General features: G+C 39.3%; 3 protein-coding genes across 9 annotated transcripts in view; 2 read left to right on the top strand and 1 right to left on the bottom strand.

Moving 5' to 3' along the window:
• The window catches only part of RSPH14 (radial spoke head 14 homolog), a 77,528-nt gene extending 75,287 nt beyond the window's left edge, over positions 1 to 2,241 (bottom strand). Inside the window, exon 1 of the mRNA XM_051634219.1 lies at positions 1,305 to 2,241. Coding sequence (XP_051490179.1) covers positions 1,305 to 1,503 — 199 coding nt within the window. The 5' untranslated portion in view covers positions 1,504 to 2,241. The remainder of the gene's footprint in view (positions 1 to 1,304) is intronic.
• A 110-nt stretch (positions 2,242 to 2,351) lies between these two features.
• RAB36 (RAB36, member RAS oncogene family) lies at positions 2,352 to 17,004 on the top strand. Of its 5 annotated transcripts, none has more exons than XM_051633708.1 (11): positions 2,352 to 2,407; positions 5,868 to 5,955; positions 7,132 to 7,220; positions 9,826 to 9,891; positions 10,852 to 10,953; positions 12,448 to 12,512; positions 13,103 to 13,154; positions 14,545 to 14,626; positions 16,076 to 16,166; positions 16,570 to 16,689; positions 16,914 to 17,004. In XM_051633708.1, the coding sequence occupies exons 2-11, from the start codon at positions 5,887 to 5,889 to the stop codon at positions 16,967 to 16,969; spliced, it is 792 nt and encodes a 263-aa protein (XP_051489668.1). In that variant the 5' UTR covers positions 2,352 to 2,407; positions 5,868 to 5,886; the 3' UTR covers positions 16,970 to 17,004. The 5 variants fall into 5 exon arrangements, with proteins under 5 accessions (XP_051489668.1, XP_051489667.1, XP_051489670.1 ...); XM_051633707.1 differs by lacking the exon at positions 2,352 to 2,407 and adding an exon at positions 4,887 to 5,111; XM_051633709.1 differs by lacking the exon at positions 2,352 to 2,407 and adding an exon at positions 5,344 to 5,679.
• Positions 17,005 to 17,907: 903 nt separating this feature from the next.
• Positions 17,908 to 26,878, top strand: part of BCR (BCR activator of RhoGEF and GTPase) — a 102,494-nt gene continuing 93,523 nt past the window's right edge. For 2 of the 3 annotated variants that reach the window (XM_051633704.1, XM_051633705.1), the window contains exon 1: positions 22,521 to 24,611. In XM_051633704.1, the coding sequence (XP_051489664.1) occupies positions 23,099 to 24,611 (1,513 nt within the window). In that variant the 5' untranslated portion in view covers positions 22,521 to 23,098. Of the gene's footprint in view, positions 17,982 to 22,520; positions 24,612 to 26,878 lie in introns of those variants that run through there. The other variant, XM_051633706.1, reaches the window with a different exon arrangement.

Here is a 26,878-nt window from a genome sequence, read left to right on the forward strand (position 1 = left end):
GCTTCTGACTTCTGTATCAAGTTAAATCCTAATCTTGCAAATATTTTTTAAGTGACATAACTATAAAAATAAGTCAGTGAAGCTATTGATGTTTTCAGAAATGCAAGTTTGCAGTATTGGCACCTCTCACGAGGGAAGAAGTATGAAGGGAGTAAATGGAGAAAAAAGCAGTGGCAAACAGGAGGACTTAGTGTTACGTAATTAGCTATGTAGATACACAACAGACTGCCAACAATTATGAAAATAAGCTTGGTTGTGGGTTTTTCTGTTAGTTTGTTTTTGTTTTTCTTTTTTTTTCCAAAATACAAGTTTAGGATTCTTCCAAGTGCTGGAATAAAAGCTTTTGAAAATAGTGGTGCTCAGACAAAATCCTGATGAGTATGACAAATTTCCTTATATTGTCTTATATCTTAATTTCTCATGAAGTTCCTGGGTTTGTTTGGTTTTTTATACACTCATTCTACAGTAACTAAATCCTTCTGAGAAGCAGTTTTGCATAATAGTCTCTGATATGATTCTAAGATTCTATCTTCTATAATCCTATATTTTGTCTCTTTTCATGTATCCAGATGGCTGTTATCCACTGCTGAAGATGAATCAATGGCAAAAGACGGATTCCTGGATCTTGCAAACAAACTTGTAAACCTTATTTAATTATTATATTATTACTTAAAAGGTTCACCAAAGTTTTTTTGCTTGAGAGATTAGAACTTTGAACACCTCAAGCACAAAAAATCCAGGAAGTTTAACACTGTCACATGTCATACGTGGTAGCAAAGGGCTTTTGTATTTTTTTTTTCCTTCCCTAGGAAAACAAAGTTTTTCTTTTCACCTTTTAAAATAAAATACATTTAGCAGTTTTACATTATTAGCAATTCATGAATTCACAGCCTTGATTTTTTTTTTTCTGAAAGGTTCATGTATAATAGGATTAGAAAAGATGCCAAGCAAATTTAAATTTAAGTAAGTGGCAAGAGAGTGAGGGAGGTGTGTGTTTCTAACTTCAGACTAATTAGGCTTTTAAAATTTTATTAGCCTATGACAGAAATCAGCTAGAATTCAGAAAAAAACCAAAGACAATAAAAGATTTTGCACTATTTTTGTATTTAGGGATTGATAAAAAGTATAGTGAGCCGTGGCGTGACAGTCTCCACCTTTTTAAGGTAAAACAAGCAGAGAGTAAACCCAAAAAGTCTCTGTGGCCTGTTGTGTCATCATACTGCAAGGAAAAAAGCAGCACACATAGGTCAAGTGTTGTTTCTTTCCCCCCACTGTGTCAAAGCTTATGACAACTGCTCACTTACCTATTTCTATTGCCTGGTAGACATTTTCTGGATCGTGGACCAAATCGCAGAGTGCCATCAATGCCCGCTGCTGGGTCAGCAGGTCAGGAGATGAAAGCTCCTCATTTAGTTTAGGAAGGGCCCTCCTCCCAAATGCAATAGGAGCTTTGGTGGGATCTATATCAGGTGGGAGGTTGGCCGAGATACGAGCGTGTGCCATCCTGGATTTTCCTGGGAAGGATTCTCCCCTATCCCTAAAAATACTCCCAAGTGACTGTACCTGCTGACTGAACAGATAATGTACCAAAATGACAACTACTGACTTTAAACAGTGCTCTGTGTCCCAAAAGAGTTATTTTAGCACACATGCATTGTTAGGAAGACATGCAAGAAGAGGTTGGAAAGGTTCATGGTCATCAGCATTAACGTTGATGTCCAACTGCTGAATTGTCTTCTTTAATTCTCTAACGAGCACTGTAAAAAACCCAAAATGCAAGCAAACAGAAACTAAAAAAAAATCCCACCAAAACAAAAAGAACCCATCAAACTTAAAGTCGCAAGGTAAGAGAGGGAATGTTTTTCAAAGGGTTAAAATTAATTAGTTCAATGTTCCGAACCAGAGAACGGGCTAAAATCACTACCAAAGCAAACAAAACGCCGTGGTTTGGTTTTGGTTTGTTTTTTTTTCAAAAAAGCATGCTTTTTTGTTTAAACATGCCCTCAGAATTCGTTAACGTTCGAAAGAACCGGTGACCGCTGCCCTCCCGCTTCCCTCAGCGAGGAAACGGCGCAGCCGTCTGACCGGAGCAACCGCCGAGACGGAAAACTGCCCCCAACAACAACAAAACAGCTGCAAAGTTAAAATAACCGCTAAAAAAAAACCAAAACAACCTGCACTTCTCTCTTCGAAACGGCAAAACTAGCTTAAATAATCAAAGGCGCCCTGTCCCACCACCGCTTCGCCGCCTCAGCCCTTTCCCGCTTCCCCTCTCCCCTCAGCTACGCCACCGCCCTTCCCGCCCGCCGGCTCCGGATGCCACGGCAACCTGCTCCCTGCGTACGCCCTGCTCCGTGAATAAAGGCTACGCAGCGAGGGACGCTGGACCTGGCCCTGCGCCAATAGCGTAAGCAACGCGTTTGTCGGTGGGTGTTGTGAGGGAGTAGCGCCAACGGCGTAGTTGGAGAATGGGCAGGCGGGGCCGCTGCTGGCGGAGCGGGGCCGGGTGGAGCGGCGGGAGGCGAAGCTGAGGCGCGGCCCGGCCTGAGGGGGATGGCGGGGGTGCTGCGGTGGGCTTGCAGTCTGGGCGCCGTTCTACCGCCTGTTCCTGCTCCCTCCCTCTTTTTCAATTCATTTCTGGTCAAGTTAATTCAACAAAATAGGAAAAAAAATCGGATCGAACAAAATGGTGGTCGAGTTGATGGCGGAGGTCTAGCAGGCAAGTGCTGTGAGGTACAAGGCTTGTAAAGGGAGCTCCTTAGCGTTGGGATAGATTGTGTTTTGTTTTTTTTTCCCTAGTATTCTCCAGAATGTCGCTATAAACAGCTAGAATGTGTAGGAGGGCTTTCCAATATCATTAGGGAATTTCACATTACTGTAATTCACGACTTGGCCATCTTTTTCCTCATGATTCTGCTAGAAAGTACAGTGTGTTTCAGAGGATGGTACACAGGAGGAATGTATCATTGTAATGCTGCTAGTGTAATTTAAAGGTGCTCTGTCTTGTGAGACGTGATCTGGCATCAGGAAAAAACCTCTGAACAGCTTGTGTTATAAAAGGCTGGTTTTCTGTGCAAATAGTGAAGTCATTGAGATGTTTTTCATTATTTTTGAGTAACAGTTATAATAATCAAAGTTCCTAAACTGCATTTTGCAAAGACAAAGTCATTCAGATCAGCCGGATTAAAATAAAATAGGAACGGATTCTGTTTGTTGATCTTCAACACCCATAAAAGAAAAATTACTACTTTAAAAAGTCTTTTCTGGAAAGGATTCATTTTTCTGCAATGTTTTAGAGCAGATTATTTAAAGCAGAGGTTATTTTCCTGAATTAGATTGGACTTCCATTAACTATATATATATATATATATTCTGAATGCCTTCCTCAAATCCTTTGTCTATCCACAAAATCTGCTGGTAATACTATTTCAGCAACATTGATGTAAGGAGAGTTGAGGTGCCAGGAGACACTGTATTTCCAGTCCACACTGGTGACTGAATGCCCATCAGCTCTCTAAGAAGAGAAAACCTGGATCTCGATACTAATAATTCTCAGTATTTTTAGCAGCTTTGTATTTCTTAAATAATTAATCTTTTTCCTCCAGTGGTGTGGCTAATTTGGTACATTAGTATGTGTATAAGATTTAGATTAAGTACACTACATCTAAGTGCTGGTGGCCTTTCAATTTTAAAAAGTTTCTGTTTGGTTGCCTTGGTCCCTCCTGGACTTTGGATTCACTGTGATTGTTGAATTGTTTTCTTTTGTAGCTTAGTTTGTGAAAGAGCTCTAAAAGACAAGCCTATGTACACGTGACACTTTTACATGCTTAGGATGTGTTGAAGCACAACTAGGAGAACACAGAGCAAGTTAGTGTTTGAAACCCTTACTAGCCATCAGGGTTTTCCTTTTTGTTGTCATAGTTATTATTTTTAGACTTTAACCTTACCATGAAAGCATTCAAACTTGCCAGAAAGGCAGGAGCTCACCACAGAAAGGGTCTAGAACTCTATACAGTCACAAATAGCATAGTAAATAGAATTATGCATATGATAATCAGTAAATACAGTAATGTCACCTTCTTTGGTGAATAACCCATCAGTTGCAAATCTGGATTCTTCAGGAGGCAGTGGGTGTTTCCTTACAGTTGAGATTACATGAGTGCCTGAAGTGATTTAAAAGCAGTTCCTCACACAAGAGAATAAAACATTAATTCTGAGTAGTTGATTAGCAATTTTATTGAGTGTTACTCTTAGCATGGAGTTGTAAAACGTGACTGTAGGGGTTTTTTGGTATATACTTGTTTGTGGTTCCTTGTCCACATGTTTTGCACATTTTTAATCTGCTGCAGGAATGGGACGGGATATTAAGAGGTCCAAACCCATTTCAGCATTATCAAAATAGGACTGCTAGGATGTGAGAGCTTTCTTCTGTCCTGAAATTTTGAAATTTAAATACTAGTAAAATAAATAGCAAAATTTTTTAGCATTATACATTACACTCTAGCATAATAAATGCTGTCTAAACTAATGAGTTGATTAACAATACTTAGACAATACAAAAGAGCTATGCAATTTCTTATTCCTTATTTTTAGTGTTTCTTATGTTAGAAAGCAAGATGACTAAGACTAGAAGACATTTGTATAGTTCAGAATGCCTCATTGGTGGCACGCACATCCTGACTGTAAAGCTGAAATGAATTCAGGGTGAAATTCTTAAAAAAATCCCTCAGGAGTTTCTTTATAATTGCTACTATGCTTAATATTAGCACTGTAGCAGTTCCCTGCTCTGTTAGTTCCTTGTCTGCTGGATTCATCTTGCTCTTTGTATCCAAGTAACTGTGAAGAAAATTAAACAATGTTCTTATACAGGATTAGGGAACCATTGTTTTTATTAAGGAACAGTGTCTGACCGAAAGATTCTGAAGGCCACTAAGGCCAGTTTGTTCATTTAAAACTAGGGCCCTGGGTATAGATAAATTACTCCAATTCCGCCTTCCCAAGCTGTAAGAGAAGGGGAGGAAGGGAACTGTTGCAAACCTGTTGCTATGGCCACGCAGCTGCAGGCTGAGCTGTTTGTGTGGCTGGGATCCTGCTGCATCAGCTGCTGCACGGTGAGTCCTTTCTTACACTTTGCTGCATGATGAATGTTCTTATTAGAAGCATTCTTTTGAATGCCAGTAAGAAGTTGGTACCCTATTAAAAGGGTCCCCTCCCCCAGCAACCCACGAGGTTTCATTGCATAACCAAATTGATATGCCTCAAGTGGGGTATCTAAATGCACTTGTGATTTTCATGTGAACATTTTTTTTTTCCCCCAAGTCAGACTATCTACTGATTTAATTCTTTCTGAGCTGATCTTGGATGAAAGTTTGATGTTGTGCCAAGAAATGTGGCAGCTTCATCTTTCCTTCTTTCTTCTTCTGGCCAGCTGAAGCCTGGTATCCCCTAATATTTATTAATGTGCTTAATGCAGAGGCATTTCAAACAATGATGAGCAAGATGTTTAAATTAAACGCTGCAAAAGCCTTTGAAGGCTAAATTGCAAGCACTTAGGTTGAGTTAAGTGAGCAATTCTCTGTCCTCCCACGGAATTAGAGTTAGTGCACTGCAGTTTCAGAAAGCCACTGTTTGCTATTACAGCTATACACACTGAAGTGGTCCTTCTTACATAGCAAACAGGTTGGTTTTTTTTTAATGCAAATAAAATCAAATAACTGCTAATTGTACTGAAATGAAAAAAAAGTGTATAAGTCTGTAAGAACTGTTGTTGTTTGTTTTGGTTTTTTTAATCTCATGTTTTCCCCTTATTGAGGCAATTCCTGAATACTATGTTTGTTGTTTGTCTTTGTGAATATCCTGCCTGGTAGAATTTAATTGACTCAGAGGATGAATGCCAACCTAATGCATGTGGTTCCCCCAGTAAGCAGGAACAGAATAATCTCCCAGTTTCCCAAGGTAAGCATTCTTTGTCCCTCTGGTCACAGTATGTAGCACCTGCTACATTGAAATGTCTTTCCTTTGTCCAAATAGTATTTTAATTTAATGTACAGTTATTGTCTCCTGTTAAAAATAGAAATTGTTTAAGGACTTTTTTTCAAAGATGAATGTGACCTCATGTTCACATTCAATGCTGGTATCTTTAATAACAACAACAACAATAATAATAATTTCTTCTTTTAACCTTTACAGAAGGTGACTCTTGCCAAAAAGATTTTATCTTATAATATCTATCTTGTTATTTCAGCCAAAAATTAATAATTATATGCTTAAAGAGTTCCTACACCAAGGGGAAATAAGAACCATAGCTGATATTAAATATACAAAAAGTCTAATTAAATCTATATGGAGGTTTTTTGTTGAAGAATTTGAGGCAATTTAAATTTTCTATTTGTATAGGAACCTTAGTCATACAGTAGATCAAATGTAGAAGGCACTATAGAAACACACACAGAATAGGTCACTCACATCCCCAAAGAATTTTGTACTTGAAGTATAATAGAAGAATTAAGGACTGGGAAGGACAGGGAATTATAATGCTGTTTTTTCAGTTGTTCAACAGATCCTTTTTAAGGGAGCTAACATTTTTTTCCCTGTTTGATCTCAGCCACACATTTTGCTTTGAATTTTATGAAAACTACCACAGTTTTTTCTCTTAAGCAAAGACAAAGTAAAATAATTTTCTTCATTTTAAATTAATGCCTGATTAGAAACTAATAATAAAACCAGTGCTTCCCACATCTGAGAGATCTAAAAGACTTCATAGAAATAATGACTTCCTGGTATTGTGCTCCTGTCTGCATTTGCCTTGTGTGTCTTAGTACTGGGATAATTTAAGGTACTTGCTATTGTACTGAATGATGAGCAAATGTATCTGACTGGAAGTTTAGCTAATGCTCAGATGCTGACACTCAGAAAGGTGGTCAAATGATGGTGCTGCCCAAAGGAACTTTTAAAAAGATAACTGTGGGGAAGATTTAATACCTTCTAACCCAAGTTGGCTCTTTTCATATGCCAGGATATCTCTGACAAACTCTTTCAATTCATCTTATCTATTATTTCCTTGCTGATTTGACTACTTCCAAGGTAGACATCACACAGTTTATCCCAGTATTCCTTCTCTCCTGTTTTCAGTGGTACACACCTGAGGCCTGTCTGCAGTTCAAAGAGCACTTCCATGCACGGGTCAGGACTGCTTGTCAGCAGAGCACTGGAATAGTTGGGTAAGTTTATAATAAACTATGTATACAATGAATAAAGTATTTTAAGCTCTTCATAGCCTGCTTCCTTCACAGGCTTTGCTTCCCTCATTTCTCAAATTCCTCACTCCAGTATGTTTCAGGTCAGCTAAGCCCATGCATGTGGCAGTTCTCTCACCTGTTTGACAGTAAATTAATAAAGTGCCTCTTCTTCCCATAAGTGTCAAAGATACTTTATTTGCTGGCATGAGTAGTGCTGAAAAAATAGTGCAGTCATTTAGCAATGTAGTTGCTTACCAACTTTGAACTAAACTCCTAGTTCAAGGAAGTAACTGACTGTGGTAAATTTTGCACATGCAGGTCAGTTATGGCAACTGAATTCTAGAGCAGTTATAATGAGTAGGGCAGATCTAGCCTTGCTGTATTTCCTGTTGATGTTCCAAAGGAACAGTTAATAAAGGCTTTGGGCAGGATATGAACATAGAGCAGTTTTAAGTTGCTTGAAACATGCAAGAGTCTAGCTTTAGTCTTTTTTAGAAGTATACATGCTGAGGAATTTTCTCAAATGTTTCCTTAAAACTGGTGCAAAATTCTGGTAAATATATAGCAATGAAAAATCCAAATAAAGTGTTTTATACCATAGTAATCATCTTTGTTGTTTGGGGTTTTTTTTTCCCCTTCACATAATCTCTCTTCCAGAACTGTTACTTACACAGATTTAATTCCTGAAGTAAAGCAGGAAAGCTAAACTGTTAGAAATCATCACTATTCAGTTAAAATAAATATCTGTATGCTTTAGTGAGAAATCCTTCTGTGCTGCAGTGTGAAAAATCTTTCATAAAGTGGAGCTTCTGTGAATACTGACAATTAGCTCACTAATCTTTAAAGTCTGGAGTTGTTGATTACCATGAGACTTGACATGATACCCATCTTTAAATGCAACTTTTTATTCATTTCACTAGGGAGTTTTGCTAAAAAACACAAAAAAAGGAAGCCAAAATAGTCTCCCTGAGAGACACGAGTGAGTTTGCTGCTTTTTAGAAGCACAGTCACTGTCTTAGTTTCATGTACATTTGTGGCAAGTGTCCAGACAATTTTGCTAGCAAGGCATTCTCTAGTGAATTGAGCCATTTTTTCCTCTCTGTAACTGAGATCTATTTTTTATTTTAATTTTGAAGTAAACCAGCTCTCCAGTTAGTTTATTCTGGTAACAGAGTATGGTTAAAAATATTTACATTTTGGCTTTGTGAATAAAATTAAACTTTTTTCCTGTCACTGTTCTCTAGATATTATTATTACTATTAGTTCATTTTTGGTGGGGCAGGGGTAAGATTAACAGAGAACTGAGTGTTTTGTACAGTAACTGTAAAGCTTGACAGGAGTAACCATTATCTTCCTTTTCCATTATTCTAAGTAATATTTCTTTGTCATTTGAAAAGGTAGTCTGTGAAATTCAGTAGCTAATGGCTGTACTGAAGACTCTTTTGATATTCCATCCATGTGTTAAATGTCTAATCCAGAGAGTTTTTTTTCTCCAGTAGGAATTAGTGAAACACACACCTCTAAATCATTAGTTACTTTTTTGCTTTTTTCTTGAAGTCATTCATTTTATTCAGTATTTTATCAGTAACAGTTAATATGGCAGAGATATATGGCAAAGACATGTCAGCATCTTAGGGGCCTGTGGTCCCCAGTTAGCATTGACTTGCACACAAAATGCCTTATTTTTTCAGAAATATTAGTCATGCAGCTTACTGGTCAGAATAGTCAGCATCACATGGAAGCCTGATATGACCAGAAATAGTATTTGATAAAAGATTAATTCCTTTGTTTAAAAGGCCATTACTTGATACAAGGAATCAACACTAAACCTCTTAAGCCATTTTTGTAGCATGTACATGTGAGATGTCAATCCAAGTTTTAAGTCAACAAATGCATTTACATTCACTTACCCACCTGTATCTCTAAAAGATACACTACATTTCAATTTTAAGAGTGCAGGCTGAGTCACCTGGAGCCCATCTGCTGTACTCTGTGGGAGGACCCAGAGCAAAGAGGATTTTTTGTATGCAGCCAGCTTCAGATTAATATTGTTTCAGATAGTCAGAAAGTGTATTAGTTCTAACCATGTAGTTGTTTTTTTTTCCCCAGAGACAAACTCTGCAGTAGGTTATTTTATTATCAGCAATTTCTTGTTTATGCACTTAGAACTTGATTTGTACTGTTAAACTCAATGAGAAACTCAAGATTAGAGTATCTGCATCCTTTTCATTAAAATTATAGTCTAATGTGCAAACTACCAAATGTATATATATACTTATAGTCAAAGCCATTTTAATAGACCAGAATTTATGTCCCACTGGATTATATTTAAGAACAAAATGTGCAGAGTAAGAAATGGACTATTTCTGCTTAGAGGGCTGGGTTGTTTTTTTTTGTTTGTTTTTGTATTTTTTTGTAGCCTTCTGTTTCTTTCTTTGGATTTAGGAAGCACAGCAGCATTTCTGTAAGCTGGAGTCACAGGTTCATGTGCTTATCGCTCACAATGTAAGGATCTAAATCAGAATTTTTAGAGAGAATGCTGAAAATGTGACTAAAAACATGTAATGTTTTCAAATATTTATAACAGGCTGAGAATATCCAAAGTGGTTGTGGTAGGAGACCTGAGTGTTGGGAAAACCAGCCTTATCAACAGGTACAGTGTATCTCAGCAGAGATCAGTTTGATTCTCCTCAAAAAACTGTTATAATGTTTCCATTCCTGTTCTTAAAGGGCAGTATTTAATGCTTCTTATTTGCAAGTCATGTTCTGGCACTTAAGTCAGTATTTGTTATATTCTGGACTGTTTTTATCCAGTCAAATATTATTAGGTGTTTCCTTAAGAAATCCAGGCTAAAGGCTAAGCATTCAGAAGCTAAACAAAATATTAACATTTTTCCCGTGCCTGAGTCTTGGTTTCATGTTTTCTCCTTATTTGTAAGGTTGTTCACTGAAACATTTTTAAGTCATCGTTGTGTGGGTACCTGTACTAAATTCTACAGCTATGAGTCTGTAGATGAAGCTCGAGTTTTTCTGTAGCTTATAAAATAAGACAGATAAAGGCAGAACGCCTTAAAATACAGTTATTTTGTTATTTACTGGATATTAAATACAGCACTTATGCCTTTTGTATCGATAAGTCCAGTGAACAGATCACTGAATTTCTGTAGCTTATGATCGCCATGACAGCTTTCTGTCTGTGTTTGAGTTTTATTTTTTCCTCCATGTTCTTAAGTAGATATTATAAGCTTTTAATCTCATTGTTTAATCATTGGAGTCATTATTTAAGACCCAAAAATATATTTCCTTGTAACTAAGATACTGTATCTCCCTTGACAGTCCAAAGATATTTTATTCTGATTAATATCTCATTCTGAGAACTTACTAGATTTATATGCTCTCTAGTTTGTTAGCCAGTATCTCCATTTTTTAAATAAGTTTATTGGAGTTTTTATATATGCTTCAGCAATATATAGCCACTCCACAGTTAATTAATTATTTTCTTCCAGATTTACCATAGTTAGGGTTAGTTTTGCAGTTATTTATAGCTCAATGTTGCTAGTATTTAATCTGTTTGTGGGTTTTTTTGTTGGGTGTTTTTTTTTTTAAATTGCAGGTTTTGTAAAGATCATTTTGACCGAGACTACAAGGCAACCATTGGAGTGGACTTTGAAATTGAACGCTTTGAAATAATTGGGATACCATACAATCTCCAGATGTAAGTTGAAACAGTGTGGTGAAGTGTTGCACAGAGCATAATCTCAGCTGAATTTGCTGCAGGCTGTAGTGGAACAAAGATTTTAAAAAAGCAAACCCAATAAAATTACACAAAGAATAATGTGATCTGAAAAACGGGTTCTGAACCTGAACTTGCAGTTTTAGTAAAAATTTTACTCTAAATTTCTCATCTCTAAAAAATGTTATCATTTTGTCAATGAAAACTCATCTTGGGTGCCTCGTGCTGTTTCCCTGGTGCTGTGACTTTTTTACTCTAGTTTCTTGAAAGAGAAGTAGAATTTTTTGGCACAGACTTTGTCCAGTTCTGCTATTACACCCACCATTCTGTAATTTGAATTTAGTAGGCACAATGAAATAAATTATTTTCCCCAAACTGTAGAGAGACTTGAATGTTTTTATTAGAATGTAAACCTAAAATGTTTGATTTTCAGCTTTGTTTATCAGACCACTGGGAATCCTGGCTTTCTCTCACCTGCTTTGGTTCTGCTGAGGACGTCCTTTGGTATTTCCAGTGGCTAGCAATATTGTATTGGATCATTATTGGATTATCTGTGATCGTTGATGTAAATAGATGACGAGTGGGATTTATTGAAAAACACTTAGAAATAGATTTCCCACTGCTCTCAGTGCTGTTGTGTTTTTGAAAATTCTGCCAGGCACTATCCTTTTGGAACCTGAGTTTCTCTAAAAACGTAGACTGATGCATTTGTGTTTTGCCAGCTGAAACTGTTCGGTTCATGAGCTACTAAATGTCAGGTTGCATTATCTGCAGAATCTTCAGTGGCTGGGTAGAACATTTCCATATGATAAGCATCAGTGCTCCCTCTTGCTGAGAGGTTTCCATACAAGATAAATTTAGAAGTATTCGTGACTGGTAGTACTAGGCAATAACAACACCCCAAACTTCTGTAGTGCTGCCAGTAGCTAAGAGGACTGCATATCATGTTCATTAATAAGAAACACTTTCTTGATTTTTCTTTAATGGTGCCATTAGTACCTGGTGGACTGAGCTGTAGGTCTCTAATTTGTAGTGTAGGGTCAGATATCATAACTAGCAGTTGCAAAATTCTGTTAAGCTAATATATGATTTAGCTAATATTAGCAGAGAAAATTTACAAAATTAGAGTGCCCTAGAAATACATGCAAATTACATAAATGAGGAAAAAATACTTTAAGAAGAGGATATTACCATGCAGAATACAAATATTTGAATTGTCTCCAAAATGACCAGCTTTAAAAAAAAAACACAACAAAAACAGAAAAAGATAAAAACAGAGTTCAAGTGTGTTTATTCAATAACAGAGCTTTACCTTATTTCTATCAGTTGTTAATGAATAACATGTTCCAGATGGTAACACTTCTCTGGTATCACATTCTTCTCCAACTTGTACCAGTCTGCTGCTTCATTAGCATGTTTACTCAAGTTACAGTGGATTTCATTAACCTGAAATTTCCTTTTTCTCCCTTTGCACAGATGGGACACAGCAGGTCAGGAAAAGTTCAAGTGCATTGCATCTGCTTACTACCGAGGAGCAGAGGGTGAGAACAATATTAATTTGATCCTGGCTGTGACAGGAGGTTGCACTTTATAGGGAAACATACATGCATATGTGCTTCTTGCAAAGGTACCTGTAGACACAGTATGGTGGAATGGATTGTCCATTATTGGAGAGAAGGGACTAAAAAGCTTATGAATTGATATGTTGTTGCACCTGCAAGCTCTGAATGTTATGATGATATGATAAAAATTGGTACTTTTATTTGGGGGTGGGGAAGCATTTCAGTTTGGGTAAGATTATTGCTGAAGTTAGAAGTGGATGCTTCTGGTATTCCCTTTGGTAAGATACAATTTATGCAGGAATTGAAGTGGTCTCAAAATAAAAGGAGTAATAGCACTATCAAACTGCAGACTACAGGTAAAGACTAAATAGTGTTGAAGACTTCACTCTTACTGGGGCCTGGAGAAGGCAGAGGAATGGGCAAATTGATAGTCTTCCATCTCCTCTGTGTGAAATCTGCTCTTGCACTTATGTATGAGCATTTTATCTGTTTAACAAGATGAGTTGGAGAGAATTCTGCTCCACTTTCTAACTTAATTACTTTTTTTCTAATCTTGTCTTTCATTGCAGTTATAATAACAGTGTTTGATCTGGCTGATATCCAGACTTTGGATCACACCAAGTAAGTTTCTGTATTTTGGCTTAGCCTTTAATGGTTTTACAGCAGGTTTGATTGCCTTGGGTAGCCTGTAGTTTCTGAGAACTTGCTGGATTTTGAGTGTATTTCCTATTGAGCTAAGAAATTAAAAAGGACAGTCACTTGTTTGAATTCCATAGGGTGGGATTTTTCTGAAGAAAACGCAGAGCATAAATTTGAACTATTTACCCTTGACTTCCTTTGTAGTCAGTGGAGAGAAAAAGGCAGGCACTGCAGGAAGAGCTTGATCCTTACAAAGTTAGATGATAAAGTGCACCCCAAAAGCATCCTATTGTTTTCCATTTTCTATAAACAGAATAACAAGTTGGCATCTGATAGAAATGGTGAAATTGATGAGATGCATCTCATGCCTAATGTCTCAAGAGTCTCTTATTTTCTAAGTGCACTGCCAGCCTGAAATTATTCTCTTTTTCTAGTTTTTGTAGTGATTCTGTTGAGAGGTAGGCTGTCAAAAAGCCAGAATTACAAGCACTATATGTAGATAAAGCTAAACTCACTGGTTCAGATACTTGTAATGGTTCGGTTGCAACAGGATGATAATTTGTTATGAGTAAACTTGTTCTGCTTTTAGTGCAGGCTGCAAAACCCAACGTGGATCTATGATCCACATTATCACCAGCTCAGAGCATATGTATTTATAACATATTTTTCTCACTGTAATGCAAGTATACGTTTCTTTACAATCTGTACTCTGTCTTATCTCAATGTGTATGAGACTGTTTCCTTAGACTACTGCTGTGGTAGCTCATTTACATAGAACTTTGTAAAATAATATATATATTAGTGTCTCTGCTTGGCTGGAAATAATTGAAGCCTGTGAACCTGATTTCCCACACACACACGCTCCCTTCCCTCCTTGGCTTGTGTTGGATGACTCAAGAGGAACTTGATTGCCAGAGTAACAGAAATATAACAGTGAGTTAGACAAGAATCATGCAGCCTTCATAGGGAGATGTTTTATAATGTTGAATAGATTAATTCACTCTTCTTTATTCCTGCTGGTATCTAATCTCCTATGTTATTAGTATTTTTAACTCTGCTTCTTGTTTTCTTATTCCTTATCTCAATCAAAGTTTTGCCCCCTCCCTTATACTGACAAATTTTCTCTCTGAGTGCTAAAATTATTGTTAAATTTGCACTCTACAGTGGGCATATTTAAACTTTTTATTAGTAGAAGACATATATTGAAAGGAATTGCAATAGCTCCTGGTCTTTTTCTGTCTGGAATAAAAGGCATTTCATACTCTCATATAACTTCCTCTTCTCACTTTTCTTGTGACCCTATTGTCTGAAACTTTCTCCTATATTGCTCAGTCTCTCGGACTGATTCTCTCATTCCTCTCTCATATTTCAGACAGTGGTTAGAAGATGCACTGAGAGAGAATGAGCCAGATTCCAGCTTCATCTTTCTGGTTGGAACAAAAAAAGATTTGGTGGTAAGTAAATTGAATGCAGATAAAGAAATCAGATTTTCCCTTCTTCATTAAGTGATTTCCCTTACAAGTTGTAGACACAATGTTGTTGAGATTAAAATCTAGAGGGGAAAAACCTTAAGAGAAAAAAAGGTCATCATAGGTATATAGAACAGCACATTTTGAACCAATTTAAGACAGTTTCTGAAAAAATGCTTACTTAGTGAAATATCCCTATTTCCACTCCTTGCATGACATTTTCTTAACACATGCGAACAACTGAGAAGACAGAAAAGTTGAGTGCACAAAAGAACAGAGTAGATAATTATCTTGAAGGTTGGTGTTTGGGTTTTTTTTTATGGAATATCATGTTCATTATTCAGGAACAGGGAAGATTTCTTACTTAATTGAATATGACTTCATTTTCAGAAGAACAGGCTATAATGCACCCACCCTATGCCCTTCTGAGTCTAGTTTTTGTCTTTCTTCAGCTATCATTATGTAATTCCCAAAACAAATGTGCTTCTTCTACTGTTAAGTCAATTTTTTTTAAATTTCCCTTCCCAGCTGCTGCAGTATCACTTACGCAGTTTGTTTCTTCTCCTTCACTGAAAATAAGTCCCAGAAATCTGCATGTCTGTCAGTTTTTCTGGTACTTTGTCTTGGTTATGCTGCACGTTCTGAGTTGCAGTAAAAGCAAAATGTGTCAGACCTCTGAGGATGCAAAGTCTTCACTCAGCTAGAAATACTTTCTCTAATGGTAGCACTTTCCACTGAATGGGAGACAAGAGCAAAGCAAAGCATTGTGGGTTCTAGGTATTACTTCAGTATGAAGCCAGTATCTTCTCAGCTGGATTTACTCTACTTCTCTTCTTGATGTCACATTGTTGTCCCAAAATGGGGCTAGTTTACCTGGTTGCAAACCAATAACACACAGTCGAGATATTGGCAATTTACTAGCAGAAAGGGGTGCTAGGGGGTATTCCCACAAAATTAGCGTACACAACATTGGAACAGTCATACATTTATAAATTGTGAACTAACATATTTAGCATGTTCATTGTTCACTAGATTTTTACTGGTGCTTACAATGCCTTTTCTTAAAGCTGATGGGTGCAGAGTATCCTCATCTTCATTTACAGATACATTGTCTTTTAATTTTACTGCGCAAGCTCGGTGGGTGAGGGTCTGTGAGTAACGAGATGGCAAGAATTTAAAGACTAGTAACTGGGCTGTTGTGTTTATAGCTCCCTACCACACTATAACCTGTTTTTTTGTTTCAGTGCTGTGGGAGCTGAATGGTCCATTTTAAAAGCAGTGCTAGAGTACTTGAATCTTCTTGCAATCATGTCTTGATTGCAAAAATTTAAAGGCAAGGCCAGAAAGGCCACTATGGAAACTGAAAGCATCACAGTATGGGTGCTGGCAGTTATTACCAGCCCAGATGCTAAAGTTATTCTGTTATTTTCTCAGTCAGATGCTGTGTGTGAAAGGACAGAGCTAGAGGCCATCCACTTTGCCAACGAGATGCAGGCAGAATACTGGTCGGTTTCAGCCAAAACAGGTAAGTTACTGCAAATGATGGAAAAATAGCATAACCACAAAAGCTTATGTTGAGCTGGGAGGAAGTTAAAGTTCCTTATCCCCACATTCCCATGCAGGTTTTGTTGTGTGGGATGTTTTGGTTTTGTTCTTTCATTTTGTTGCTATTGTAATCTTTGGGTTTATTAATGGTTGATTTTATTAGAGCATTTGTATGTGTACTTGCGCTGTCACGTTTACAGAAAGGAGTACTTAAGCTGCTATGCAATGTCTTAGCATGTTATATATTCTTTCTGAATTGATCAGAAAGGAGGGCAGATTCTGTCCCAGTATTGAACAGTGATCTGTTCAGAGATGTGCTTATTATGCTGGATTGTGTGTTGTATGCAGTTGTAAAAACACATAGTTTATGTCCTGTTTCTTAGGGGAAAATGTCAAGGAGTTCTTTTCCCGAGTTGCTGCCTTGGCTTTTGAACAGTCCATGATAAAGGAATTGGAGAAAACTGCTGAGCACATGGTTGAAATTGGGGCAGGAAACCTCTTCAGTATGTTAAGTTCTTTTTTGTGTGTATATTATTTTCCTTGTTTACAATCTGACAGCCTGGGGAGGTTTTCCAAGCTTTAAAGCTTGCAAGCAAATTTGTGTCATTGTCGATGTGAGTTCTAGCATATAGGAGTGACTGGGACTGCATTCAGCTCTTGTTACCCTTAGTATTGGATGGTATAATTTCTTGTGAATTGATTTTATAACTTTTTTTTGTTTTCACAGAACTGGAAAAGAACATCCCAGAAGGCAACACTCATGATAGCCTGAATTGTTGCTAACTGTCAAGTGTTTGTGCAAGTGTCATGCTTCTCTGTAGTCCAGCATAGAGCACCTGCAACAAGGAAAGCTCTCAAATCAGAAATAAAACGTTTTATTTTTGGAAAGGAGGGAGGAAAAACTTATCCAGGCTTCATTTCTGAGAATTCCCCTGCTGCTGCAGACTCACTTGTGCAGGATGGTACAATTGTTACGTAAACCTTTCTCTGTGTAGTAGAAACATTACATCCTTGTCTTAATGCAAAAAGACATTGCTGGTGCCATGTGCTCACCTGTCTGCCAGAAACACTTACAGTCAAAAGTTATGTATTTTTAGTGTGGTGTTCTGTGATAATTCTCTAGAAATCTTAAATAGTGAAGTTGCATTCTCATGGGAGCAGAAAAAAAAATGGCAGTTCAGAGTAAAGGGTGCTATCCATATGTTTTTGCCATTTGAGATTCTATTATAAAATAAATCTGACTTGCTTTTATGCATTCCAAATATTTTAAAACTGTTCCAAGAGAAATATTTTAAAATAATGGGTATGGAAGTACACAAATGCAGACTGCATAGTTTTCATTGTGGCTTCTCCATCCAGGAAACATCTGTATTATTTTTCATTCTCCACTTGAGAATCAGAGCCCAATATTTAAGAATTTCCAAGCCTAGGAGAAATCCAGGCAGGAACTTTGTTAGTTTATCCCAGCTATCTTAATATTTTGAAAATGTTACCAGATAAGAATGCTATTCTTTTCCATTCTCTTGAACAAGAAAGAATAGTCTAATAGGTTTATGACAGAGATAAATTAGATTTCATATATTTCATCTTCTAAAAAGGCTGCAGAAGCATTCTCTGCATTTATCTTCGTGAGTATTGTCTACACCACAGTTCTTTGTTGCTAAAAGTAATGACATTTTCATTGAATTCTAACTTATTTTTTCTTCGTTTATAGTAATAGAACACAATTCTGGAACCATTTGCAGTCTCAGTCATGAACTTGTTTGTCCCTGCCTGTTGTAGGAACCCTGAGCTGGTAAGGTTAGATTCAATACTGCTGCTAAACTCTTAGTCACTTTGTCTGCTTTTACTGGACAAGATAATTTGCTCACTAGATGCCAGGGGCAATTTTCTCCACTGCTTAATAAAAGCAGTAGTAGTAGAGAAATAGTTTTGCCATTTTGTGAAAAGACCTGCAAGAGTGTGTGGGTTTAGGAGGATGGGAAAAGATGGAGTTCTCTGAAGCAGAAATGTGCTTGTTAAGCCCTAAGGTACTTGCCATATGAAGATGTCATTGATGTCATTCCTGAATACTTGCAGTAGAACCTGCTCTCTGGACATGTTGCTGTGACTTGGTGTCCTGGATGGATCAAAAAAACATTGTCCCACTTTTGCTTTTTCAGATACCCTTTGACATAACCTTGTGCAATTGGTTCTTTAAAAATCACAAAGAGATTAGCTCTGGGTACCACTGAATTTCCCTGAATTAAAGGAGCTTTACAATGCTCTTCTGGTCTTTGGGCAACAATATATGATGGCAAAAGATATTTCTGTTTTAAAAGTAATTCCTGCTGACAAATGACATTGCCAGAAATTACTATAGCAAATATTTGGTCAGTATTTGTGAAATGGTATTACTATGATTGATTATGGTAATTAGGTTTAAACTGCAAATGTACAAAAGAAGTGAAACAGAAATACACTCGCTTTACTTCCCTCTGATTTTTCCAGTATCTCACTGAATTTCAATATTCAGTTCTGAGTATCTAACTAGTGATATATTTCTAAATATAAATGAGATGCTGTAACTCTTTTGCTTGTACTAAACCATACATATTTATGGCCCTTCAAAATTAGTATAAGCACTCAAATGAAAGAATAAAAAATAAATAAAAATGGAACAAGAGAAAGACTGCTTCTCTAGAAATCTCTCAGCAGCTTATAGTGCCATAATTCTAAGGTTCAAATCCAGCATTATGTGCTATGCTGGCATAAAAAAAAACGTGGAATATCTCTAATGCATTAAGTTTCAAACTGCAACTACTTTAAATGGAGAGAAAGCAGAAAACCTATGGACTGTTACAAGTTACAGTTTCTTAAGATATTCATGCAGTCATTCCAGAAACAACAGTGTCTGGAAAACTAATTATATTGGGACCTTTCAGATTAGAGCTGCTGAGAAAATAAAGACATTTGTTAATCATTCTATGAATCAGACTGAAAATATTTTAGATTCTCTGTCGTTCCCTCCCTCCTCCCAATTTATTTGATAAGAAATGGGAGAAAGTGGAGGAAAGATGATTTCAACATCCTTTTTATTACTTTTATTCTCTCATGACGTAAGTTAGAGCAGCTTTGTAGAGTATGATGAGATGAGATCTAGGAACTCTGTGTCTTTTTTTATGGGACAATCTTCACTTTGGCAATTGTGGCAATTTGCTTGGCAAGGATGCAAGTGTAGCATTTGGTGGAGAAAATGAATATGTGTGGGTATGTAAGGAGTTATTTATCTAAATGTGTAATATTTTGACCTTATGATGTTCTGTGTATTTTTTCATCTTCCAAATCTGTTTCACAAGGATGATGAAGATACAATCCCCTTGTACCACATGCTGCACTGAGTGGGCAGCATAGCTCTGGGCTTCATGTAGAGTTTGAATGCGAGCAGAAATGAAGGTTCACTCTACTGCAGCAAATCACGTCGTCTAGGCTAGGTGCTAGGTTTCAGTGCAGACATTGTATTGTTTAAAGCTGCAAAATGATGCAGTAGCAAATCTAAAAAAAGATCCAGATTCCTGGGATGTGGTTTTTCCCCCCCAAAAAATGTATCTTGTAAGTGTTTCTTTCATTGCTGAGCTCAATTATTGTACAAAATCACAGAGGTGCAATTTCTTCAGCTCTGTGATCATGTTGTTTGGAAAACCAACTGGGATTTTTTTTTTCTAGTGATTCAGTGCATTGCTTGATGTCAAACTGAGTGTATCTTCTGGAGCTCCATAAACTTCACATACAAATGTCATAATATACTCTGTCAGCAACTATCGCTTGGCAGTGGTCTGACTCCATCTATTTTATGATGGGTGCTTTGAGACTGGGTTCTTTGGGGGCTGTGTGGTTGGTTGGTATTACTGTTCCTGTTCTTACAGGTCAGGTGATTCCTGGAGGGGATTCCAGGAATGAACCATCCTGAAGGAGGGTTCCATTTTTCTGGGTTCACAGAATGATGGGATTTCTTGAGACTTCCCAGCCTTCTCAAACTCTTATCACCGAGTGCTGCTTTGTGCCACAAAAATATGGTTTCTTAATTTCAGTCACAGATTAATCAGAAGTCATGTTTTATTTCTTTTTAAAATGTTTCTCCTTACGTGCTACCGGGTTGTTTTTTCTCTTTCCAAAACCTCTGGTTCTCTCTTGTGAGATCATGCTGAAGAAACCGGTCAGGACTGACAGCTGAAGGGCTTTTTACTTGCTCCTTTCTCCCACAAGATGGGGCTCTACGGTTGCTTGTAGTACTAGCTCTGTTTCGGCTGAGAAGCGTTTTGCAACCTCTTGTAGGCCAGCAGAGGGTATGTGCTGGACAGTACATCTGTAGTTTAGCCTTCTCATCACAATCTCAACTCACAGATGTGTCTGACAAAGTAGTCCTCATAAAATTTTGTATCCTAGTGAAATAATACTCTCTTGAATGTATAAAGTATCAGCTTAAAATTCAGTGATCTCTTAAATTCCAGTGGAGTTTTTGATATTGTAGTGAGTTTAACAGTAGTATTCACTAAAAGTTTAGTGGACATACAGAGATCCCTGCTCGGACTCATCCAATTTCCTGCTCCCTTCAGAAAGGGCATAAATGTCAGAGGGGTGAACTCAAACAGAAACAAATTCTGGACATGAAAAAATCACAACTACGATGCTTCAGTAGAAGTAATGGATGAGCTCAGAACATATCCCTAGGATGTGTTATACCTGCATTATCTAAGGATGCCAGCACAGCCTGAAAGTTCATATTACCAGAAACACATTGTATGTCAGAATGATGTTGTTCAAACTGGCACTAAGGTGAACAAATAGCAAATATCAATAGTGAGAAGCCAATGTGTTTGATTTCTGTGAAAGATTAAAATTTCTTGGAAGATTTATAGAGGTATTTACTAAACATACAGGTTTTATTATGACTTAGACTATGATCTGTTTTCCATATAGGTCAGCCAATGCCTGTTATGTGCTAAAAGCTGAGGAAACAAGTGCAGGAAAGAGGTTAAAGCCAGAAAACAAAAACCAGGAGGGATGAACTATGCAAAACTGCATACATGATTAGCCTTTTGTGATATGTCTGAGAATCCCCAAAAATACTTTGGCATATAAACAAGCATGAAGGGAAAAACTGTTTAACGGATAACGAAACGTTACATATCTCAAAGGTGAGAGCTATTCCTGTGGACTTGTACTTTTCATTCCCACAGGATTTTATTAGTTCTTGTTGGGGCTACATCCACCCTCTTCTCTAGTAATATGTAACAGAAATGGTATACCTCACTGCAGACATGAAATAAGCAGGTTTATGTGGGATATGAGTGGTACATGTCTCTTTCATATCATCCCAACTCCAGATATATTGTTACCACTTTTTCAGAGGTTGAATTAGTCCATATAAAGGATACAGGGCTTAAGCAAGAGCATGTACAGTGATTTCAGAAGCAGTAATACTCAGCAGCCAGACTTTTGTTTAAATCCTGTACTGCCCTTCACTCAGAGCTAAGGCATAGGAATCTGAGTTGTTGTGGCTAGGATAATATACAGAACAGAAGTGAGACTAGTGCCTGAACAAAGCAGTCTTTATTGTTAATATCATAGCGGTTCTGGAGTATCTGTTGCCCATTTCAGAAATGCAGCTTGTAATTTATTGGGAAGGAAGGACTGAGTGAATGACAAGCCTGCTACTGAACAGCATTTACATTAGTGGGGGGAAACTTGACCTTTGAAGGTGAGCTGCATCAGTGCCTGGGGGGACAGTGCTGCCGTGAACACAAGAGAGTACAGAGACTTGCTGATGTTTATACATAATGTATGAGGGCGTGGATATATGGACAAGAACGGATACCTCCCTGTGCACACAAGGATGTGTGATACGTTCTTGCCTAGGCTTTTAGGTACAGTCATGTCTACGGTGATGTACAGGCCTGCGGCTGCAAGTGAGAGCAGCCGTGAATGTACGCGGGTTTGCACATCTCCGCCTTTGTCTCACGGGCAGCCGCTTGCGAGTCCCCGAGGGGCAGGGCCAGCCCCCTCCAGTCCCACGGGCGCGGTCCCCCTGCGCCGGCCGGGGCTGCCCCTTTAAGAGGCCCCAGCACCGTGTCAATCGCCGCGCCTGGCTCCTTCCCTCTCCTCCCCTTCCGCAGCGCTGCGATTCGGGGCGCCGCCGCCAGAGCCGGGCCGCGCCATGGGCAGCCGCGGGCAGCCGCTGCCGCCCCGCCAGCCGCCGCCGCCGCGCCCAGGGGGCTCCCGCGGGGCCGCGGGGCGCTCGGGCACCGAGGGGTAGCGGCGGAGGTCGCCGCGGGACGCGCCGCCGCCGCCTCGCTGCTGTGCGCGGAGGGTCCGGAGAGCGTGTGCGCCCAGAGGACAGCACAATAGCCGGGAGGAGGAGACAGGGAAAGGGGCAGGGGGAAAGGAGGAGAGAGAAAGAGAAAGCACAACACGGGGGCTGGCGAGGGGAGGACGGAGCCGAGGATTCCTGAACGTGGCTGCACTGAGGACCGTGCCCAGGACGGCAGCAGCAGGAGGTGGGTGGGGGGCGATATTTACCTTCCCTCCCCCGCGCCGAGCCTGTTCCTTTGTCCATCCACTTTGAAGTGCTCTGGGATTGCCGGCTTGGTAGCATTGTTGTTCGCTAGCAGAAGAGCAGTCACGCTGGGGAGAGAGTAACGAGTGTACGGGGGGCTGGGGCCGGCAAAAGCTGAAGGAGACGGGGAGAAGAGACTGCTCCGAGGATTAACGTTTGCCTCCCAGTTTACCAGTATGGACTGTGAAAGAGAAGCATTGAGTTGACCCTGCCGGAGCTGTTTCTGCCTTCTACATGTGAGATCTGGTTGGTTTATTCTCTCCACCTATCTCTCTTCAGCCTCCTTCCCTTATTCTCCACTTACTCCTGTATGCAAAATGGTGGACCCTGTGGGGTTTGTGGAGGCTTGGAAAGCACAGTTTGCAGACTCTGAGCCTCCTAAAATGGAGCTGAAATCTGTAGGAGACATTGAACAAGAGCTGGAGATGTGCAAAGCATCTATTCGGAGACTGGAGATGGAGGTCAACAAGGAGAGGTTCCGCATGATATACCTGCAGACTCTTCTGGCTAAGGAGAAAAAAAGCTATGATAGACAGAGATGGGGTTTTAAACGTGTTTCTCAGTTGCCTGAAGGGGGTGCAGAGCAGCAGATCCAAGACCTGCATCATCACCAGTCTGCTGACCAAGACGAATATGAAAAAAGCAAGTCACACCACGGAGAGGAAAAGTTGAAGCCCAGGATACCCTCTCTGCGGAAGCTGTCGACCCAGAGTGATGGGTCAGACCTGTCGCCTTTGGATAGCCCCCATCACGGAGAGGGAGAGCAGGACAGGTGTAAGTACTATGGTGAAGAGAAACTCAAGAGAGTTGTAGAAGATATGGACAATCGTTGTGATACAGATAGCTCTCCTTCAAAACACAGAGTGGCTTCCACTCGTAGGCTAGTGGGATCTGGTGAGAAAGAGGGATCATTTGAACCTGTTTCTAAGGAGAGAGGGAACAGCACCAGTGTGGCAGCCCTAAGGTCCAATTTTGAGAGGATTAAAAAGGTTAATTCACATTCTTCAGGAGATAACAAGGATGTTGTTGAGAAGCCCTTTTACGTGAACATGGAGTATCATCATGAGAAGGGTCTAGTAAAGGTCAACGATAAAGATGTTTCCGATAAAATAAGCTCCCTTGGTAGCCAAGCGATGCAAATGGAACGCAAAAAGTCTTTACACTCTCTCCCTTCTAACATAGTACCCAGCTTCAGTGAATTCCAGAGGCCTGCTTACAGGGGAAGGTCCTCGGAGAGCAGCTTTGGCTATGATGGAGAATATGAGGATGCTGAACTGAACCCCAGGTTTCTCAAAGATAACCTCATTAATGCCAATGGCAGCAACCGCTCACCTTGGCAACCCATGGACTTTCAACCCTATCAAAGTATCTATGTTGGTGGAATGATGGGAGAAGAAGGGAAAGGACCTATTCTGCGAAATCAGGGCTCAACTGACCAGGAAAAACATCTCACTTGGCCCAGGAGATCTTATTCCCCTAGGAGTTTTGAAGATATTGGAGGAGGATATACTCCTGATTGTAGCTCTAATGAGAACCTTACCTCCAGTGAGGAAGACTTCTCGTCAGGGCAGTCCAGCCACGTCTCCCCCAGCCCCACCACTTACCGCATGTATCGGGATAAAAGCCGTTCTCCCTCCCAGAACTCTCAGCAGTCCTTTGACAGTAGCAGTCCACCAACCCCCCAGTCTCAAAAACGGCACAGGCAACAGCAGGTCATTGTGTCTGAGGCTACTATTGTGGGAGTACGAAAAACAGGACAGATCTGGCCAAGTGATGGAGATTTGCCTTCTGGGAGATGTCACCAGGACAGCTGCTTCCATGGGGATACAGGTGTGTACCAGCTTTTTGTTTCGTCTTTTCAATATATGGAACAGGAGATAGCATCACGGAAATTAATGAGAGAGGTGTTCTAGGTGACCCTGGGTGAATTGCTCTAGGGGGCCAACTGTTTAATGTGAGAAGTCTGTGGTTATTTTATAGTTGTCCTGGTTCAGGAAGGTCCTGCAGAAGTGTACGTCAGACTGCATTTTAGGAATACAGATTAGATTCCCAGAAGGGTTGATTCAGGCTTCTCTTGAGAGGTTAAATGGAGACACATGTTAATCAGTTCGTAAAGTTTCAATATGAATACTGAGGTGTAAAGGAGCCAGAACTCTTCAGTATTCCCTGCCAGATTGTTCCCTTCCTTGTATTCTTGCATTGAGGAGTATTTAAACTCTACCTGAGAGATGGTAGTGTGCCAACATGCTACAAACCAGAGGTTTTGCTGGAGCTTTACCAATGATGTTGCTTGCTCCCACAATCTTGTTTTTTCTGTCTGTATTAACTGGAGTGCTAGTTTCTCGTTCTGTCTCATGTCAGCCTTCAATTAGAGCTGATTTGAGGTGGTGGTTGTGCAGCCCTGTTCTTGAAGCTTTCTGCTCTCGCTAAGTGAAGGAAGAGTTTGGTATATCAGAGAGCCCTGAGGGAGAGCTGTTAATTTAATTTCAACATAGAAAAAATATTTGTTGGGAGGGGCGCAGAGTGAATAATTTTTTTGAGCCTGTTCTTATGTAAGCCATAGAGGCATCCAGGTGTGTCTGTGGAATAGCAGCGGATTTATAGTTGGTGAAAGAGATGGTGAACTATGTTGATTCAGATAGATTTATTGAACATATGTGGACATCTGAATCTATTTAGGAAGGCAAGGCGCATAGTGTAAATAATATCTTGTTCTAACACCAGTAGTCTCCTGTGCAATAAATGACAATCAAATTCTGGAATGAAAAAAAACAAAAACAAAAATTATTCTTTTGATAGACTTGTATCATTCTAAATCTGAGTTATCTTGTGGGTTTTCTTTGTCTCTTTGAATCTGTCATTTTAATACAGTGTTAATATGTTGTTTGTCAGTGTGACTGAATTTCTGAAGTAGTAGGCGAATTGAGAAATTTTGTTACTTTCTCAGTGGTGAGTTTGGTGTCTTAGTTCTCAGAAAAGTAACTTTGCTGGAAGATGATGCCTGGTTTTACTTTTCCCACTGATTGTTTTTTGCCAGCAATACTTTTGAGAGCAACAATGGAGGGAGAATTCTTTCCTGCACTCCCCCCTGTCATCCTTACATCCCATTGTATTATTGGAAGGCTGTACAGTTGCAATGGATGTTCACTGTACAAAAAACCTCAGCACCCTGTCCTCACGGTGACTTCTTCCTTATCAGATTGTATATACATACTGGTTTTCTATCTGGAACTACTGCATTCTTGTTTGGTTTTATGCATATGATGGTATCTTATGGGGTAGTACTTGTAATGCAGGGGAGACGCTGGATCCTGTGCTGGTTTAAACTGAGCTGCAGCCATCTGTCTCTGCTCTTGTTTACTGATGCTCTTTAGATGACTGGGAAGCCTCCTGGCAGTTGCAATTTTGCAGGAGGAAACAAAGGGGCAAAAATAACAAAGGTTGATAAAGGTTGAGGATAAATTCAGCTTTCAGAAAGGCAAGAGATTATTTTTATTTTAAATAATTTATCTGGGATGCAATGATAAAACAAAAATGGGCTTCTTAAAATCTGAAAGGTTAAAATTGTGCTGGAAAGCTTTGTGTCTTGTTCCTAAGGATGACCACACAATTGCAGGCAAGGACAGAATGTAACTGATCCACCTTCTGCTCCCCTCAGCATAGGGGGTAACGTGGCAAGCTTAGCAGGAACCTTCACCAGATGGCTAATCATGACTGTCTTGCACATTAGCTGGTGGCAACTTTTTACTTAACCAAAAAGGCTTATGCCTTCAGGTGGACTGTGTTTCTGATTAATTCCTACTGAGCATAATTTTTTAATGAAATTTTATTTCTTTCCTGATTAGGAAGAATTTTGATCTGAAACCAGCTGGCAGAGCCTCTTTTTCATAAAACAAACAAAAAACATGAGGGATTGCTGTGCGGTCTGGCTGGCTACATTTCCCGCCATCACGCTCTGATGAGGACCATTCTCCATCACTGTGTGATATGAAAGCAGTTCACAGATCCAGACAGCTTTTCCTGCACCTGTGGTTCAGTCATTGGTTCTGCCAAGCTTCCCTGAAGCTCTGCTTGAAAAGAGAGTGTGAGCTGGAATT

Source organism: Apus apus, chromosome 16, assembly GCF_020740795.1.
Source record: "Apus apus isolate bApuApu2 chromosome 16, bApuApu2.pri.cur, whole genome shotgun sequence".
Taxonomy (NCBI): domain Eukaryota; kingdom Metazoa; phylum Chordata; class Aves; order Apodiformes; family Apodidae; genus Apus; species Apus apus.

Bases quoted from the DNA above. Each gene is read 5' to 3' on its own strand.
- RAB36 (XM_051633708.1), top strand. From the start codon at position 5,887: ATGAATGCCAACCTAATGCATGTGGTTCCCCCAGTAAGCAGGAACAGA. The intron at 12,513-13,102 runs GTGAGAACAATA...CTTTCATTGCAG, and splicing joins TTACTACCGAGGAGCAGAGG to TTATAATAACAGTGTTTGAT. The intron at 14,627-16,075 runs GTAAGTAAATTG...TTATTTTCTCAG, and splicing joins GAACAAAAAAAGATTTGGTG to TCAGATGCTGTGTGTGAAAG.